Below are 18,579 nucleotides of genomic sequence, written 5' to 3'. Positions count from 1 at the left end.
TTTAATTTAAAACACATAGCAACGGGAACCGCGTATTTTAAAATAGTAAAAATACGTTGCAATGAAAATAATGTTTATAATCTAGGATTCAGATATTAAAATGAAGGCTTAAAATGTTACCAACAAAATAAATAATTATTCATTGTTTTGTTAGGGAACGATAACTTAGTGGAAACATAAAAACGTTAAAGAATAATGAAAGCTGAGGAATTTAACAATATAAGTTTTTCTATTTCGCATAAACAAATGCAATTTTGTGCAACTGTCGTCAATGAAAACAGTTAAACAAAATGAAACTTTGTTACATTGAAAGCAGTAAATTTTTTGTTCATGATGAGATGGATTTGTAATGAATTTCTGTCTGTGTATTCAGAACATGGTCGGAGTAAACGTAACTAATAATTATTAATTAACTATTAATTTATTATCAATAAATTTCATCTCATACGTCATGATCACCAACCCAAAATCCCAAAAATTACTAGGTCATTTAGTCATTATTTAATAGGTTTGAACAAAAAATTAAATAAATAATAAATAGAATAGAAAAATAGAAAAAAATAGCAAAATAGAAAAAATTGCATATTACACTCGTTATACAAGACATGTTGGATCTTGTCAAACTCGTGCTCGTGTCGTGCTCCAAACCCTCTCGTTCGACTATAGATTGGCTTGTAATAATATTTTACTGTTACTACAAATTTTTTAAAATAAAATTTGGAAATTTGTTCAAAATTTTTCCGTAATCTACACATGCTTCTCAACAACGCACCACTGAGTTAGTACGTCAGTTTTTTGAGTACCCTATATAATACCTATATTATATTATACCCTATATAATATTATTTGAGACAATAGAAATAACAGATAAATTTTTCTCGTGTAACGACTTCGTGTGATTTAGCTAAAAAAATTAATACCAATTTTAATGTGTCAAAAAATTAATTTTTTAAAATATGACTTCAGAAACTTTTTCAAGATTTTTCCCGTAATCTACAAATGTTTCTCTACAATCTATCACTTAGTTGATGCGCCGACTGTTGAGCATTTTGTATAAATTTTATTTTCCTTTAAACGTTTAGATTTGATATTGTTTGTTACTAGTGCTAACTTTTTTAAAAATCAATTTTTTTTTTGGGAGATAGAGCCTCCATTTAACTTAATCCGCTCTGATCATACAGGGTGAATCCGATAAAGAAAAAAATCAAAACACACTTTTTACATAAATGCAAAAACCGATTAATTTCCGCGTGATTCATTAGTATTAAAATATTTGTAACGCGTTCAAGCACACCGATAACTTGCAATTTACTATAAAAAGCCCGATTACATCAAAAATTACATTTATTTATGTAAACCGTGTACTTGTTGTTTACAATACAATCAATGTTTGTTTTCCGATTTAACATTTAAGATTTTGTCGCACCCTGAGTTATGATGAAAATCAATTCAGATCTAGGTTGACAATTATAATAATAATGATCGCAACCAGTTTCACTTTCTCTCGGAAGAAGCATATTTCTCCACCAAGAAATGTTGAAAACGCCGCGTTTTGTGTAAAAAGTGATGGCAATGGCCCACGAACCAAAACAACAGTAAAGCAATTGAAGCAGTGGTTACATTTGAGGAATATTAAGCTGATTGAAGTAGTTTATTGTTATGCTGGATGGGTAATGGCAAGGTCAATGCTCAATAAGTGCGATAATAAGTTGCAAATTGCTCTCGAAAAATAAATAAAAAGGCATGAATATCAATATGTGCAAGTCACAAGATTAAGACTAATTGAAATTTGTAATCTGCTATGTCACAAAGCCCAACAATGGACTTAGCTCGACTCATTGCATAATTCTTTGAAATCGACCACAAGTAGTGGATTTACGCTTGATCTCATTTTCGCTTACAAGATTATACATCGGAATATTAAGTGGCAGCCCACAATTTTATTTAGAATTGTGATGAGTCAAAGCGTCGCTCCCCAAAATACCAATGTCATATTCGAAAAACTTGCAGACACAACAAAATGACTTTACTTTGCCTTAAACGGCTTACTTACACACAGGTGGATGTGGTTGTTTATTAGGAAAAAAAGCATTGAAACTGACGTCTCTAATAAGAGAAATGAGAGAAATTGAATCGTAATGCATTTCTTATATTCTGTTCTAACGACAATGTTACTCTTGTTTGTGGCCTAAATATGTTCTCTCAGAAGTTATTTAAAATGACAATGACCACATTTAACACTTTCTTCTCGTTGTATTGTTCGTGAAACGGTGATAAGGCAGTAAGTTATAATTTAGCAATTCAATGCCAAAACCCAATTAAATTGATTTCCCACTTTTGCGCATTGACTTTCGTTTGTCATGCTCTATTTTTTATTCATATTTGCAATAATTGGGATTTTCCGGGCGCAAACTGCAACCACACATAAACATTACTCACACTTTTATTCGCACACTCACATTTCTAGATGGTTTAGATCATATGGCAATGAGCTTCTCCTCTAAGAAAAATAAAAACAACAAGGGAAAAACTCCCAAATGTGACTAAATCGAAGCTGAGGAAAAAACTTCAAAACATATCAATTTCAAGCTTATTTCAAACATAAAGCTCAAATGAATAGGGTAATAGGGATGTCGTTATTAGTTTAAATTTGAGATAAAACTAAGATTTTATTTGTTATTTAAATAATAAATTGCATCAAAACATAACAAATGAACGCATTTTGCAATTAATAGAATAAAATATAATGTAGAAAAAATAAATCCTACAATACGTACAACGTTATTTTAACAATATCCCTATTCATTTGTGCAAAGTTTATTTCACAAAATTTATTGACAATCTTTTATACCGGCTGCTCAAAAACTGGCGCACCATCTCAATGGTGTGTGGTAGAGAAGTGGTTACATATAAAGGTAATAGAATAATAGAATTCGTAATAGAATTTGAGCAACAATAAAAATAAATTATTTTTGAAACGGTTTCCTAAGAATTAATCCCCAGTGTTGGCACATCTACACATTGTGATTTTTTGATGAATTTTCATTTTTTTAAATTAAAAAAAACTGCTAAAATCTGATAGTAAATTTAAAAATAATTATTCATCGATTTGTTACGAAACGATTACCTGGAATGAAACATAAAAACATAAAAAAATAATGAAAACTAAAGAAGTTAACACTTCTTCTTCTAACACTTCAAAGTCATATTTTAAAAAATCTGGAGCTACAAACTTATTGTGTTAACTTCTTTAGTTTTCATTATTTTTTACGGTTTTATGTTTCATACCAGGTAATCGTTCCGTAACAAAACGATGAATAATTATTTTTAAATTTACTCTCAGACTTTAACAGTTTTTTTAATTTAAAAAAATTAAAATTTATCCAAAAAATCACAATGTGTAGATGTGACAACACTGGGAATTATTTCCTAGGAAACCGTTTCAAAAATAATTTATTTTTATTATTGATCAAATTTTATTGCGATCATGACTGTTAGACAACGTTGCCACATATCATTTATCTAAAATACGTTATTTATCAATAACTTTAATACAAAGAATTTTTTTACTATTTTTACCTTTATATGTAACCAGTTCTCTACCACACACCATTGAGTTGGTGCGCCAGTTTTTGAGCACGCTGTACAGCTCCACCACGGAGATCTCAGTTATTATTAGAGATACGAGGTCGGTTAAATTAGACAAATTTTTATGTTGAACAATTAACTGAAAGAAAATTTCATTTTCAGTTTTTGAATGATTGGAAAAAACAAAAAATTGTAATGTTCGTTTTTATTTTTTTAAGCGAAAACTAACAAAAAATACAATACTCAACTTTGGTTTTCCTTATCACCCATATTTGCTTTTTATATTTTTCAAAAGTGATTTTATTTCTGATTACAACGATGTACTACACGATATAATGTAGTCTTTTATGCAGATCAAAATGGAGAAAAAAACATTTTCGGGAAGAACAATGTTGTTTTTAAACAAACTAGATTTTATAAGTTTAATGTGGATGTGGAAGGTTCATATTTCTGCCAAGCTTACCTACTAATTTCAAAACTACATGACATAATAAGCTAGAAGTTTATTCTAGGTAAAGTTATAAAAAATTTACTCGTACATTCAATACTACTGCCTAAATTTAGTTTGTTAAACAACATTTTTAGCGTTTTTTTCCAAAACTGTCCTTGCAAAAACACTTTTTTCTTAATTTTAATCAGCATGTTAAATTCAGTCATATCATGTGATACATCGTTGTTATTAAGAACAAAAGGACTTTTCAAAAATACAAGTATTAAATACTGCATCCATAAAAACCAAAAGTTGAGTGTTGTAACTCTGTTGTAAAAAGGCGATGACAAATTTAAATTTCCTGTAAAATGCTCTTTTTAAAAACGTCTTGTTTTTTGTTTTCGCTTTAAAAAATAAAAACAAAAATTACTAATTTTTGCTTTTTCTCAATAATTCAAAAATTAAAAAAAACACATCAAAGATGAGCAACTTTGCTCTAACTTAACCGCATTCGTATCTTTTATAATAACTGAGATCCCCATGATAGAGCTCGAAAAACGGACACCTCGTATAAAAGCCTCTATCGTTCCATTTTGTTTTTAGAAATAAATAATAACAAATCGCAATCTTTCAAACATCCTAAATTATAACAAAGTTAATAATATCCTCTAAAATCGAATGTATACATTTTTTATACAATCAACTAGCAGTGTCAAAATTCTGATAAAGACCAACTATATCACCCTAAAAGTTTATGTCCAACCTCTTTTGAAACTAGCTGTATTCTGTATTTGACATTTTGAACACCAGATTTAACATTTTTCAAAATTGGACGTTAGTCTTAATCGTTAATTCGTAAGTTTAAAGGTGGCCTAAAATAACTAAATGTGTTGTTGTACGTGTTTTAAATTGGAGACAACTTGAAAAATTTGAAAACTGAATTTGCCAGATTAAAAATTACTCCAACCTTAATTCAAAAAAATTACTATTTATGATTACTATTATTACTATTTAAATTAATATTTATGATAATGCCAACTTGACGGCTCTTTGACAGTTGATTATAAAAAAAAATCGACTATAGGTATAGAAACTTAGCAATTTGTGAATTAAAAAAAAACTTAAATAAATTAAATACTTAAAACACAAGTACACTTCAAACAAGTTAAAAGTTAATCAGAAAAAATAAACTAAACTTAAAAATCTATAAAATTAAAAGAAAGAAATAGAAAACGAACTTAAAAGAATAATTTCATCAGAAAAAATCAACGAATAAATATGAACATTTTAAAAACAAGCACTGGACTCAATTCTAAAACTGAAAAAATAAGCAAAACTAAGACTAAAAAAATTATACTTAAAAGTGTAATATTTACATTCGAGTTTACAATTTTATTTTAATACACTTTTTACATTTGCAGTCTGTGGTAAAAAAAAATTAAGTTTTTTATTTAGAAAAATTGATATTCAAAATACTGGCTTTTGATACTTTGAAGTAGTCTTAAGGCATGTACGTTTTTCTCAGCTTTGTTAGAATATTTCTGATTTTTCACTTTCAGACTACTTAAACTTGTTTTTAACTTTTGATTTTCTTAATACGTATTATATATAATTTAATTTTAGAAAAGAAAACATTATTATAATTATATTTTCTGCAGTCTGTAAGTGTTCTGTAGAAGACCCAAAATACAATGAGTGAAAACCTGAAAACCTAAATTTTTAAGAAAATTAAACAAAAATTGATTAAATCAAATACACTTACTTGAAAACCCCGAATGTTACGTCGAATTAAAAATATGAAAAAAACTTACTTAACCAAAAAAATTTGAAATAAAAAAATTGTAAACCCAAGAAACTACAAAAATAAATTTAAAAAAACAAACGAAACGTCATTACTAAAAATTAAAAATTCGTAAATATCAGAATTATAACTGAAAATCAGAAGTTAAAAGTTTTATTATTCGACTAGGTAATTCAAAATATAAGTAAATAAATTAAAAGAAAACGAAACCTAGAAAAATAAACTCTCGTCAGTTTGTGTAAAACATCCAATTAAAATGTATTGCCGTGGTAAATGGTTCAATTTGATCACGCGACCCTTAACTGATCACGTGACCAAATTGAACCAATCAGATGCTCGTATTCACAAACTAATAAAAAATTAACTTTTAACAACGTTTGAAAATCCAGATATCAAGAATAGTTTTCTCAATTGTTCAATGATTTGTGCAATGTTTTCATATTTCAGATTATTTGATCTCAGTGTTTTGTTTTCACTGATTTTTATTTTCTATGAATCTCATTATCAAAAACGCAAGTTTCGGATCATCTCTTGGGTAGGGATAATGATATAAAAAACTTCCATCTGAGTTAAATGTCATATGATAAGCAATGTTTGAGCCTTTAATCACAAGATTTTTGGGTTAAAATAATTTTTGATATTGTTTTTAAATTCTAGAAACTCCCAAACCTATTTATATTTATAATATTGCATTTGTGATTCGTTCCAAAATATTTTTCTAATAATTCGGATTTTTACTGTATCTGAAAAACAATTACACAGAAACGAACGCTGTCTTCTAAATGAAACATAAATAGTGTTACCTAACTTAAATACTTAATTAATTAGAATTTTAAAATCCTAATTTGTAAGCAAAAATTTTTTCCTCTGATAGAAAAACATTTACTTTTAAGTGCATTTTTTAAATAAAAGCTTTTTTCTACAAAAACATTTTTTTAACTGTTTTATTCAAACTAAAATCAACAAACACAAAGTTAACACAGTAGCAAACTGTTTTACAGACTGTAAAGAAAATTAAACACATAGTGTTAACGTGTTTACACATCGTAAAGAAAACTACTCAAACAAATCATTCAATTTGTTTTTGGAAGGACAAAAAATTCGGTATCCTTAATTATTCATTTAAATAAGTTTCTTGGAACACTTTTACTTAATTTAATTTTAATAATATAAAGCAAGAAATTCGCGGGAAATTAAGTCTAATGTGGTGTTCCCAATTTTTGTGGTTTCACGCGCAAACTTTTCCACAAATCGCACATGACTTTGGTATTTTATTGTATTTCACATGATCTTCATTCTTTGTTCCGAGTCAAATAAAAATGAAAAACGTTTCAGGTTTTTTAATACTCTTATTCCCTTTTATAAATATTTATAAAAAAGTGTAACCATTGTCCCATCGCCAACTTAAAAAACCAAATCAAACACATTTTCAAACATTTCGATTCTAACATTCTTAATTAAATTTTATTGCAATTTTCGCGTAATAAATTAATAATAATTAATAAATAGTCAAGAAAGCGGGCCTTTTGTTTATTTATACCGAAAGTAAAATCTTGACAGTGAACCTCCGAATTCTGAAACTGAATTCGCACACGATTTGAATACTAAGAGGAAATTTCAAAAGAATGGAAACAAAGTTATTTCATAAATTTATAAAATAAAAGTCGTGAAGTGCATTAAAGATGTTTGCAAACACTAGTCGTCAGAAGGTATGATGTTGAAGGCACTTGGCATTGATGACTCCTCCCCTCCTTCAGGCATGTATAAGAGAGGTCGTTGGTCCTCTGGAGGAGTTATTGCTTATCTATACTCTTGTGCACCAAGGTGTTGGAACACTTAGTCGGTGAGTACTTTTTTCAATTACTCTTATTATAATTAGATAAATATTGATTTAAGTAATAAGAAGGTAAAGCAGGAAGAGCAAATAGCACAAGAAATAATTACAGTAGTTTTCGAATTTTGGAAAAATCGGTTTTCTCCAGTAATTAACACAAACGCATTTACCTTTGATTTACGTTGCGTAAGACTGTATTGATTTGATTTAATGACATCCTGTGTGTAATCCTCAAATTATTTCCTTATAACGGTTGCTGCTTGTCCTGAATTTTATCAATTCAATTAATATTAATTGCTATTGTAATCCTCAATTAAAAATAACTTTGTACGCTAGCTGACCAACAAAAAATTGTTGTTGTGCTAAATTTAGCCAACACTGTGTCCAATAGTTTAATGTACTTTACATTTTTTGCAGACAAGATGTTTTTGCACATTGTCTTGGTCATAGCAGCGGTTTGCTCCTCACAAGGCATGCCTCAGAGAGAAACTCCTCAAATCACATCCCGGATTGGAGAATCCAAGCAACTTCTTTATCTTCCTGAAAGACAACAATACACCCCTGAATTGCAGTATGACCTATCTTTGCTAGATCCACAATTTCAAGTGCCTTCATACAATTTCATCGGAGATAAACAACATTTCCCGAGGTAAGTTACAAGTAACATTTTTTTTAACTGAAGCACAAAATGAAAGTGACATTTTCTACACATACTAACAGAAAGTCGAGAGACTAAACTTTTTTTTGGTTATTGTTAACTAAAAAAAAGTGTGACAAAGTAATGTGTCATTTGTGCCCGCATTAGCTTTCTCGAAATTTTTCGCGGCTTGAATTAAAAGTGAATGTGATTTTTCTCTTATCCAACTTCCCTGATATTTGATTTTGAAAGACATTTACATCATGAAATTCAATAGGACTTGAAAAAATATACTCCACCAATATTTCCTGATCCGGATCCGGATTTTATTACCTTTCTCTTGTAATTTTATATTGACGGTATTAATTGTTGTTGAAAAAAAGTTAGATTTAATAATAGAAATAAAAGGGATGCTTGATGGTTGATTATATGAATGGAGGAAATGTTTATTATGTTTTGAATTGATTGAAAGTAACTTACAGATTTAATTGTTGGTAATAATTAAATAAACAATGCAATTATAATTAAATAATAAACATCGAACTACATGGTACGTTAAATCGATCACAATAAAATTAGTAATTTAGGTAACCATTTCTAAAACTGGAAATTAAATTTTTATACGAATTTCACTTTTTTATTATGCTTAATTGCCAAATTTTAGATAATTTTTTATGCAATTATTTTACAATTTCCTAAGTCACTGCTCAATTTATTGTTGAACATAACAAGAAATACAAATTGTATTATTTGTTATCATTTAATTACATCATACTGAGTGATCAGTTTCAATAATACAAAATAAATAAATGAAATATAAAATAAAAAATAAAAGAGAAAAATATATTATTGTGTTGTGTTTTTATTAAAATGTTAAGTCATTTATTTCACAATTTCTTTTTTAATCTAACCTTTTAGTTTTTAAGTTTCTCAGTTTTTTAGTGAATTAGCTATTCCAAATGTTACTTTTTCAATCCACATATTATTAGCTTCTCCACTTTTCTGTTTAATGATTTGTTATAGCTTCTGATTAGTATGTCATTTTTTGTCTTAGCTACGTATTTAGAATGTTAGTTTTAATTTTTTTCTTAGTTATTTCAACATCTGCTTCGTTTCCCATGTTTTTATTGTTTTAGTTCTCAGTATTTACAGCTTTTCAGCGTCTTATTATCTATTATTTAGAATCTGAGTTTTTCGATCTATCCACCTTTTAGTTTCTCGATCTCGGATTTTTTCAAATATCTCATTATTCCTGTTTTTGTTCTCAGTTTTAGTTTCTCAGATTTCAATTTCTTAGTTCCTCCGTTTCTCAGTTTTTTATTCTCTCAGTGTTTTAGCAACTTACAATAGCAGTTTTTCAATTTACTAATTTTCCCACGTATTAGTTCTGCAGATTCCTAGTTTTTTAAACTTAATCTGTCTGTTTTTTATCCTGTTATTTTAGCAATATTTAAGCTTTTTAGTTCTTATGTTTTTCATTTTTCCAATATTTTAGTTGTTTAGAATGTAAATTTTTCAATTTATTAGTTTTCCCACTTTTCAGTTTGTATGCTAATCTCTCAATGTTTCAGTCCCTTATAGTTTTTTGATTTCTAGAACTGTATAAGCCAAATTACGGAACATTTTAATTTCAATTAAATTTTAATCGCGATTAACTTGACATTTGTCAATGCATTTTAAATGGCAACTTAATTCGAATTAGTTTAGTTCTGAATTAAATCTCAATTTCGCTTTCGGTAAACCGATCCAAGTTTTTTATCCTCCCAGTTTCTTAATTTTTCAGTATTTCAGTTTTTTGGTTTCTCCACCAATATTTCCTGTTTCGGATCTAGGTTTTATTACCTTTCTCTGGTCATTTTATAATAGGAATAAAAGGGATGCTTGAAGTTGATTATTTATTTATTAAAAATAAATTACAGAATTAATTGTTTGCAATAGTTTAACGTTATTTACTGTATGACAACTTTGTACGTTCCTTATTTAAAGTTTTGAAGAAACAAAATAATTATCGAACTCATGCTATACTTTAAATTGATTACAATAAAATTATTAATTGTGGTACTAACCATTTCTAAAACTGGAAATCAATGCTTAATTGCCAAATTTTAGATAATTTTGTATGCAGTTCATAATAATTAAATTTTGTATACAAGGTATTATATAATTATATAATAAAAAAATAAAAAAATATAATAGAAACAATATCACTATTGTGTTGTGTTTCTATTAAAACGTTAAGAAACTTATTTCATAAGTATACACTTGTACGGGATATTTATTAACAAATTTCTATAAAATTAGATTTTTAATATTTGATAAATTTTTCCAGTTATTAAGTAAAATAAGATAAATGTTGCAGTTTCTAAAAAAATAAATTCTTTAGTTAGAGTTTTACTTTTTGTGGACATTTAAAAGTCATCGACTTAAACTTGTCTCATTCACATCTCTGGCCATAAATAGATAATTTACTAATCTAGCTTTAATAGTATCAGTTTTTCTAACAACTATAACTGTAGCAGAACATCTGTAACTTTTTTCAAATTCCCGTAAAGGTGAACCACCTACTGAGGAAAACAAATGTTAAGTACATAGTGATTTATTACCACAACGAGCATTTTCACTATTACAATGTCACAAAAACTACACATCTGACAGTAATTACAACCAATTACTGAAACAACTAATTCCATTTAAATTTATTCATATTTTCCAATTATGACATGAAAGAACTGATTACCGCTACTTTTAATTAATAATAAATTATACATTACCGTTGATAAGTTCTATGCACTATGCACAATAAAGACGCATCCTAGTTGCAACTAATTACTCAAACAATACCTACAGAAAATAGTTGACAAACTTTTCACTCAATGAAATCAGTTTGTCGCAGCTTTCCATCAAGACCATCACAACAGAAAGCTGTCACAATTATTCGGAATCCTTATAACAGTAATTAATAACGGATCTGCATTATTATTTCCACTGCAAGGTTAAAGAACAATTATTTTTTTCCAGAGTGCAACCACAAATCGTCTTGATCAACGGTGGCGCCACTCCAGGTCAATTCCTCCTCCAGCCTGGATCCCCCCCTGGCAATTTCCTGGTGCCCCAAGGCCCTAACGTGATCCTTCGGGATCCCCAAGGACCTCAAAGACCTGTCTTCGTTGCAGGATACCCCAAACCGGCTCATATTCCACCAATTGAGAAAGATGCCGAAGAAGTGCCAACCAATCCAGCAAAAATTCCACCACTTACACCCAAAGGTGCGTGCAGTTATTTCACAAATAGGTCACTGTCAACAACACAAAAAACATAAATTCATATCGCGTGCCGAGTACAATGACATTGTTTTATGCAATAAGAGGCGAATTTCACTCGCTTCACGATAATTTATTGCTTGGTAAAGCGAGAGACTTAATATTAAATGTAACTATTAGGTACTTTTTAAAAAGAATTGTGAAAAATCGATTGCTGGCTCTGTTAAATGGCAGTAGGTACGCATTTATTCTATTTCTATTTATTCGTTTCTCAGGTTTTTCCCTCATTTTTTCCACTTCCTCAGTTCTAAATATTTTTTAGTTTCCCAGTCTACAGGGTGGTCCAGCCCAGCTCCCGTCTTCTGTAGCTCAGTTACTGTTAAAGTACTCTAAGGTACTCTAAGGGCCGGTTTATAGAAAGCTTTGTTAAAATTTAATTCCTTGTTAAAAGTTAACATCACATTTGTTCAATTTGGTCACGGGATCAGTTAATCACGCAATTAATTGCGAATTAAATTAATGACGTTTCTGTAAACCGGATCTAAGGGTCGGTTTACAGAAAGCGAAATTAAGATTTAATTCAAAATTAAACTAATTCGAATTAAGTACCATTAAATTTTGTGTAAACCGGCTCTAAGACACAATTCAGGAAAATATTTTTGACTATACAGAGAGTCCCAAAAAACTATGACGTCATAATAATATTTTTTTAGTGGCATGCTATTATTTTTTGTGCTCATTATGATACATCTACAGCTTCTTAGCTTCTGGGGTATTAGGATTTACGTTATAAAAAGTTGTTCGTTTTTTAATTCTGCATCGGATGGTATAAAAATACACAAAAGTTTCCATTAATAAAAAAATAAATAAAAATAAAATAAAAAAACAAAATAAAGAGCTCTAGACTAGGCACACTTCTTATGGAAAAAAATCAAATTGGATAATTTTTATTTTGGAAATAAATTGTAAACACCCTGTAGCAATTCAAGTTGATCAAACTTACTTAGTAAGTCTGTTAAACCTTCTTTAACACTTACGTAGTAATAATGTTGGCAAAAAAGCATTGTTTCTATTTTTTAATGATTTTTAAAAGTAAATGTGTAAAACCGTTTTTTTTTTGTTTTTATTTTTAACAGTAATCTCTAAACCGATTAGAAAATTAATTTAGGGACATGTAAGAAGCTAAAAAGGTATCAGAATGAGCACGAAAAAATAATGACATGTCATTCAAAAAATTGATTATTATGACGTCATACCTTTTTGAGCCACTCTGTATAATCAAAAATAGTTTAAATAACATCTACAAAATATCAAAACTCCACCTGACATAATAACTGAGCTACAGAAGACGGGAGCTGTGTTAGATACCAGTATACCAATTCCATAATTTCTTAGTGGCTCAGTTTTTCAATTAAGATTTTCAGCTTTTTTAAATCGCACCTTTATCATTTGTTTTTTCTACAGTTTTAAAATTTTCAATATTTCAGCTTTTTAGTTTCAGTGTCTTAGCTACTTAAAATGTTAGTTAGATTTTTAGTTTCTCATTTCTTCATACTCTTTGTTTTAATTAAGCGTCATTAATTTATTCTTGGAACCCCCGTGTTTCACTTTCACAGTTTCTTAGTTTCTCAATGTTTCAGTGTGCCAATCTTTCAGTCTGCTTTTTACTTCCTAAGTTTCTTAGCTTTTCAGTAAGATATCGTAGCTACCTAGAATAAGAATTTTTCAAATTTATTATTTTTTTGTTAATTTCGTAAGTTAATCGGTTTCTCAGCCTCTTATCTGATTCACCTTCCCATTTTATTTGTTTATTCAGTCTTCGTTTTTCCTACGCTTGGTATGCCAGTTTTTCAATCTTACAATTTGTCAGTGTTTCAGTCTCTGACTTTCCTAGAACTTCCCAATTCCACTTTCCCAAATTCTATCCTGAAAAGTTTTAGTTTGTCAGTCTTTTAGTTTCTCAATATTTTAGCTAGTCTATGTCTTAGCTATTTATAATATAATAATATAAGATTTTTAATTTATTAATTTTTTCACGATTGAATTTTATTAGTTCTTTAATGTTCCAATTTTTAGTCTCTCCGTTTTAAATTTCCTCAGTATTTCACTTCCTAACTTTCTCCGTTTCTCAGTTTTTTATTCTCTTGTTACCTTATTAGCTACATAAAATGTCAATTTTCAATTTATCAATTTTTCCATACATTAATTCTGTAGTTTTCCAGTTGTTCAGAATCATTACCTCTTAGCTTTCCAAACGTTTACTTTTTACTTTCCCTGGGTTTCAGTTTTTCCAGTTGTTTATTTCTCAGTGTTTCAGTTTCTCAGTATTTCGGGTTTACTGTTCCTAAGTTTCAGTTTCTCAACTTTTTAGTCTCTATATGTCGTAGCTATTTATGTCAGTATTTCAGCGTCATATTATTTGTCGTATTTTCGAATTCTTAGCTATTTAGAATAAAGTTTTCAATTCCCACTTTTCATTTTTTAGTTTATTAGTTTTTTTAGTGTTTTAGTTTCTCAGTTTTTCATTCTCGCCGATTCTTAATATCTCCACATCTCAGATTCTCAATTCCAATTTATTAATTTCTCCACATACTCATATTATATCAATAGTTTTTTAGTTTCTCAGGATTTTGATTTTTCAGTCTATTAGTTATTTAATATTCCGACTTTATTACAGTTCCTAAGTGTTTCAGCTTTTCAATCTCCTGATGCTTTAGCTGTTTATGTCAGTTCTTCAATCTTCTAATTTTTTACTGTTTCAGCCCTTTAGTTTTTCAATATTCCAACCTTTTCATGTTTTATCCCTTTTTTTCAGTAATTGCTTCAGCTTTCCCAATTCCTGAGTTTCTGTTTTTCAGTCTCTCAGTATCTTACCTAGTAAGAAATACAGGGTGATTCTTTTAGGGCCTACATTAGAAACTTTTTAGCTTCTAATATAGCTAGAGCTTTAAGATTTTGTATACAATCTAAATCGACCATTCTGAGTGTAACTAGATAATTTAAAAAATGGCTGAATTTCCGTAACTACGAGAACTTTGCCAACTTTGAATTTTAAATAGTAACCAACTTTTTTTATTGCATTTTTGAATTCGCCTCTTGAATCTGAGTAAAATGTACTCTAGTTGTTGTCATAGTTTTTGACATATGTCAATTTTTTTGTTAAAATTTTCATTTGCAAGGGTTCATTTAAAATATTAAAGTTCGTGAATCCTTTAAAATAAGTGAATAATTCTTTTTGCATCTGTTAGCCAAAGGTTCAAAGGGTATTCTCAAGTTTTTAGGATTGTCAACTGTTAAACTGCAAAGCTAGTATTATTTTTTAAAAATGATGATTAAAAAATGATTATAAAACAGTTTTTTCAATGGCAATCAAAAGAACATCAATTTTTATGCAGACTTTTATTAACATCTTTTTTGGAATAATCACAAAAACAGAATTTTGGCTTATTATTTTCATTTTTAATCAAGTAAACTTTTAAAAAATACGATAAAATTGTGCTATTAATTAAAAGAAATGTCATATTTGTTCACTATTTTCATTCAAGAAGCTCAAAATTCGATGGCAGACTGATTGAGTTACTTTAAATAATTCACAAGTTATAATAAAATATAATTACATATTATTGTTTATTGCTTATTCGATAACAAACCATCTAAAAACTAAATAAAATATTGAAGTTTAACAATTGTTGGCCATTTCACAAGGTCTACTTGTTTAACTAAGAAAATTACGAAGTAAAATCCGTTATCTGTGATTTGGATTGGTTAGGACGTATTGATAAATGTCACCACAAAAATCAATGTTCTTTCGATTGCCGTTAAGAAAATAGAGTCATTCTATTTGAAAAAAACTGACTTATAGCAGTCTTTTGAAAACCACTTTGAAAAAATCATACTAGCCATAAATTTTAACAGTTGGCAATTTTGAAAATTCTACCGGGTGCTCAAAAACCGGCGCACCAACTCAATGGAATATGGTGGAGAATTGCCTACATATAAAGGTAGAAATAGTAAAAAAATCTTTGTATTAAAGCTAATGATAAAAAACGAATTTAAAAAAATATATATGTGGTAACGTTGTCCAACAGTCGTGATCGCAATAGAACTTGATGAACTATAAAAATAAATTATTTTTATAGTTTTCCTATAATTGAATTTTCCTATTATTGAAACGGTTTCCTAGGAAATATTTACCAGTGTTGGCACATCTACAAACAGTGATTTTTTTAATGAATTTTAATTTTTTTTAATTCAAAAAACTGCTAAAGTCTGATAGAAAATTTAAAAATAATTATTCATCATTTTGTTACGGAACGATTACTTAGTGCGAAACATAAAAACCTTAAAAAATAATGAAAAATGAAGAAGTTTGCAAAATAGATTTGTAGCTCCAGATTTCTTTAAATATATGGCTCTAGGAATTTTTTCAAGATTTTTCCCGTGATCTACACATGCTTCTCAACAACGTACCACTGAGTTGCTGCGCCAGTTTTTGAGCACCCTGTAGAAAACTCCTCAAAGCTTTTGTTATCGAATGCAAAAAAAAATATTCACTTATCATAAAAGATCCAAGGGCCTCCGATAAATTTTGGAAATGAAAATTTTAACAAAAAAAGACATATGTTAAAAACTATAAAAGATAAGTACCAACAACTAGTATAAATTTTACTCAGCTTGAAAAGGTGAATTCAAATACGCAATAAAAATGTGTATGGTAGCGCTCAGCTCCGTTTGCGTGTGCGTCATCTGACATTTCTGTCACTACGTTTACATAGCAGGGGCATAGCGGTGACAAACTATCAAATATTTTTTGAGGTTACGAAGTGTTTAAATTATGAGTTGTTACAAAAAATACAGATTCACAAAACAAGAACTAATAAACGCAGAATCTAAAACCTAACGAAACGCAAATCACAAAACACAATAAACGAACGGAAAATACTTGCGATTAACACCGATAACACTTTCGACAACCATGCGATGACGTCTATAATTTACTGTCAATGTCAGTTTGACAAATTCGTGACACTTGATGGTGTTGTCGAAGTGCATATGTAAATTAATGTTCAAGGATACCACCCTTAGATACCCCTTAGTTGTTTAAATTTGCATTGTTTTTGATATTTTTTTTACAGCTTTGTGTTAGTAATGAAAAAATGAAATTGATGACGCACACGCAAACCGAGCTGACCGCCACTATAGTTACTGTTCAAAATTTTATACTTGGCGCTAATTTTTTATAGTTCAGTCATTTTGAAAATAATTTAGTTGAACTCAGAATGGTCAATTTGGATCGTAAACAAAATTTTAAAGCCCTAGCTATATTAGAAGTTACAAAGTTTTTAATGTAGGCTCTAAAAGAATCACCCTGTATAAATTTTTCAATTTATTATTAGTTTTCAGTTTATGATTTTTTGAGTTCTCAGTCTTTCCTCTACCCTTTTCCCTTTTCACGCAAAGGTAATTTTTTACAAGAAATATTAATGATCAAACGCATAAATTTATTTATACGATAAATGTTTCCAATATTTAACTTTTGCACGCTCTAAATAAATACAGCATTAATTCTCAAAATGAACCAGGAAAAAGCTACTCTTTGAAATTTTGCAAAATCAATTTTTTCCATTATTCCAGGAGAAAAGAAGCCTGAAAAATTGGAAACGTTCGACGAACCCGACAACTCGAAAAAACAAGCAACTGAAGCTGAAGTTCTTGCCGCAGCTGACCGAAACCCAGCCTTCAACACCAGGCCAAATTTGCGTCCAGGCCAAAGATTTTTCATCCTGAATGGCCAACCTCTCTTCTCCAATTTCCCTTACAACAACCAAATTTACCCAGGAATTAACCCCAACCTGAAATACGCTCAAGTAGCTCCCAGTTTCGTTCCCCAAACCCCCACCAAAAACATCTCCCCCTTCCAAAACGTCCTCTTCAGAAACACTCCGGTTGAAAACACACACAAACCAACTGGCAGCGATTTTCACCAATCTTACCCTGAAAATCTAGTCCTACTCAACCAACCCGGAATTTTCCAGGACGATGTTATTTTCCGGAGCCCTGCTCTTCCCTTGAATCTTGTACAGAAGCCAAAAGACGAGCCCCAGCTCAGAGAAAACGAAAATGGTTATGGTCTGTTCCATTTGAGGAGCAAAGAGGAGCAAGAGGATGATACGATTGTAGTAGATGCTAAAGAGCAACAAGACGGAAGTGTTGATGATAATAACGATGAGCAAGACACAGAGGCTGAGGTTGTGTCAGCTGCTGATAAGCCAGACAGCGAGCCAACGATTTCGCAAGCCCAACCGGGGGCCATAGCCCTTGCCGGCCCTGGGGGCGTCGCTGCAGCAGCCCCCAGGGGAACTGCTTTCGTCGGAAAGGAAGGAGTTGCCGTTTCGAGTCCTCAAGCTACTGCTGTTGCGGGACCAAGCAAGGACGCCATCCAGGAGAAGAATAAAAAGCAAAATAAGAGAAAGCAGTGATTTTTGTGTGATATTTAGATGATTTCGAATCGCTGAATTCAAATAAAATTGATGGTTTTATTTTTAAACTATTTATAAGCATTTGGAAAACATTGCGAATGTGGTAATTTTTGTAACTATTACCATCTCGAATGCTTCTCTAATTAATTAGAAATGTAATGAAACACATAATAAAATATACTTTTTAATAAATTCTGTGATTCCATTACCGAATGAAACTTGTTACCCAACTACATTATTCATTTTTTGTTATTGATGAATATTACAAATGTAATTAATATACATAATTATATTATTAAAAAATAGACAAAAAATGTGGATCATAAATTGTTTGGAATTAATTGGAAGAATTTGAAATTACTAAAATTATCTTTGAAATTAAGATAATTACTGAAATGTTTCGTTACTGGAATAATTTTTAGAGATATCTGAAATTACGAAAACTTAAATTAGAATTAATCTCGAATTTCTATTGATTCTTGGAATTAAATCCCATTTCATTTCATAGCAGGATTTATTTACAGCGCATTTAAATTTTTTGGAGTGAAAT

At 29.6% G+C, this 18,579-nt stretch overlaps 1 protein-coding gene across 1 annotated transcript; it reads left to right on the top strand.

The window, feature by feature from the left end:
* The first annotated feature begins 7,506 nt into the window (after positions 1 to 7,506).
* On the top strand, positions 7,507 to 18,221 carry LOC658244 (uncharacterized). The gene is made up of 4 exons (XM_008196457.3): positions 7,507 to 7,662; positions 8,071 to 8,302; positions 11,309 to 11,556; positions 17,185 to 18,221. The coding sequence occupies exons 2-4, from the start codon at positions 8,076 to 8,078 to the stop codon at positions 18,027 to 18,029; spliced, it is 1,320 nt and encodes a 439-aa protein (XP_008194679.1). The 5' UTR covers positions 7,507 to 7,662; positions 8,071 to 8,075; the 3' UTR covers positions 18,030 to 18,221.
* The last annotated feature ends 358 nt before the right edge of the window (positions 18,222 to 18,579 follow it).

The sequence above is a fragment of the Tribolium castaneum genome, chromosome 5 (assembly GCF_031307605.1).
Source record: "Tribolium castaneum strain GA2 chromosome 5, icTriCast1.1, whole genome shotgun sequence".
NCBI classification, from domain to species: domain Eukaryota; kingdom Metazoa; phylum Arthropoda; class Insecta; order Coleoptera; family Tenebrionidae; genus Tribolium; species Tribolium castaneum.
This window is presented reverse-complemented; position numbering and strand designations above follow the sequence as displayed.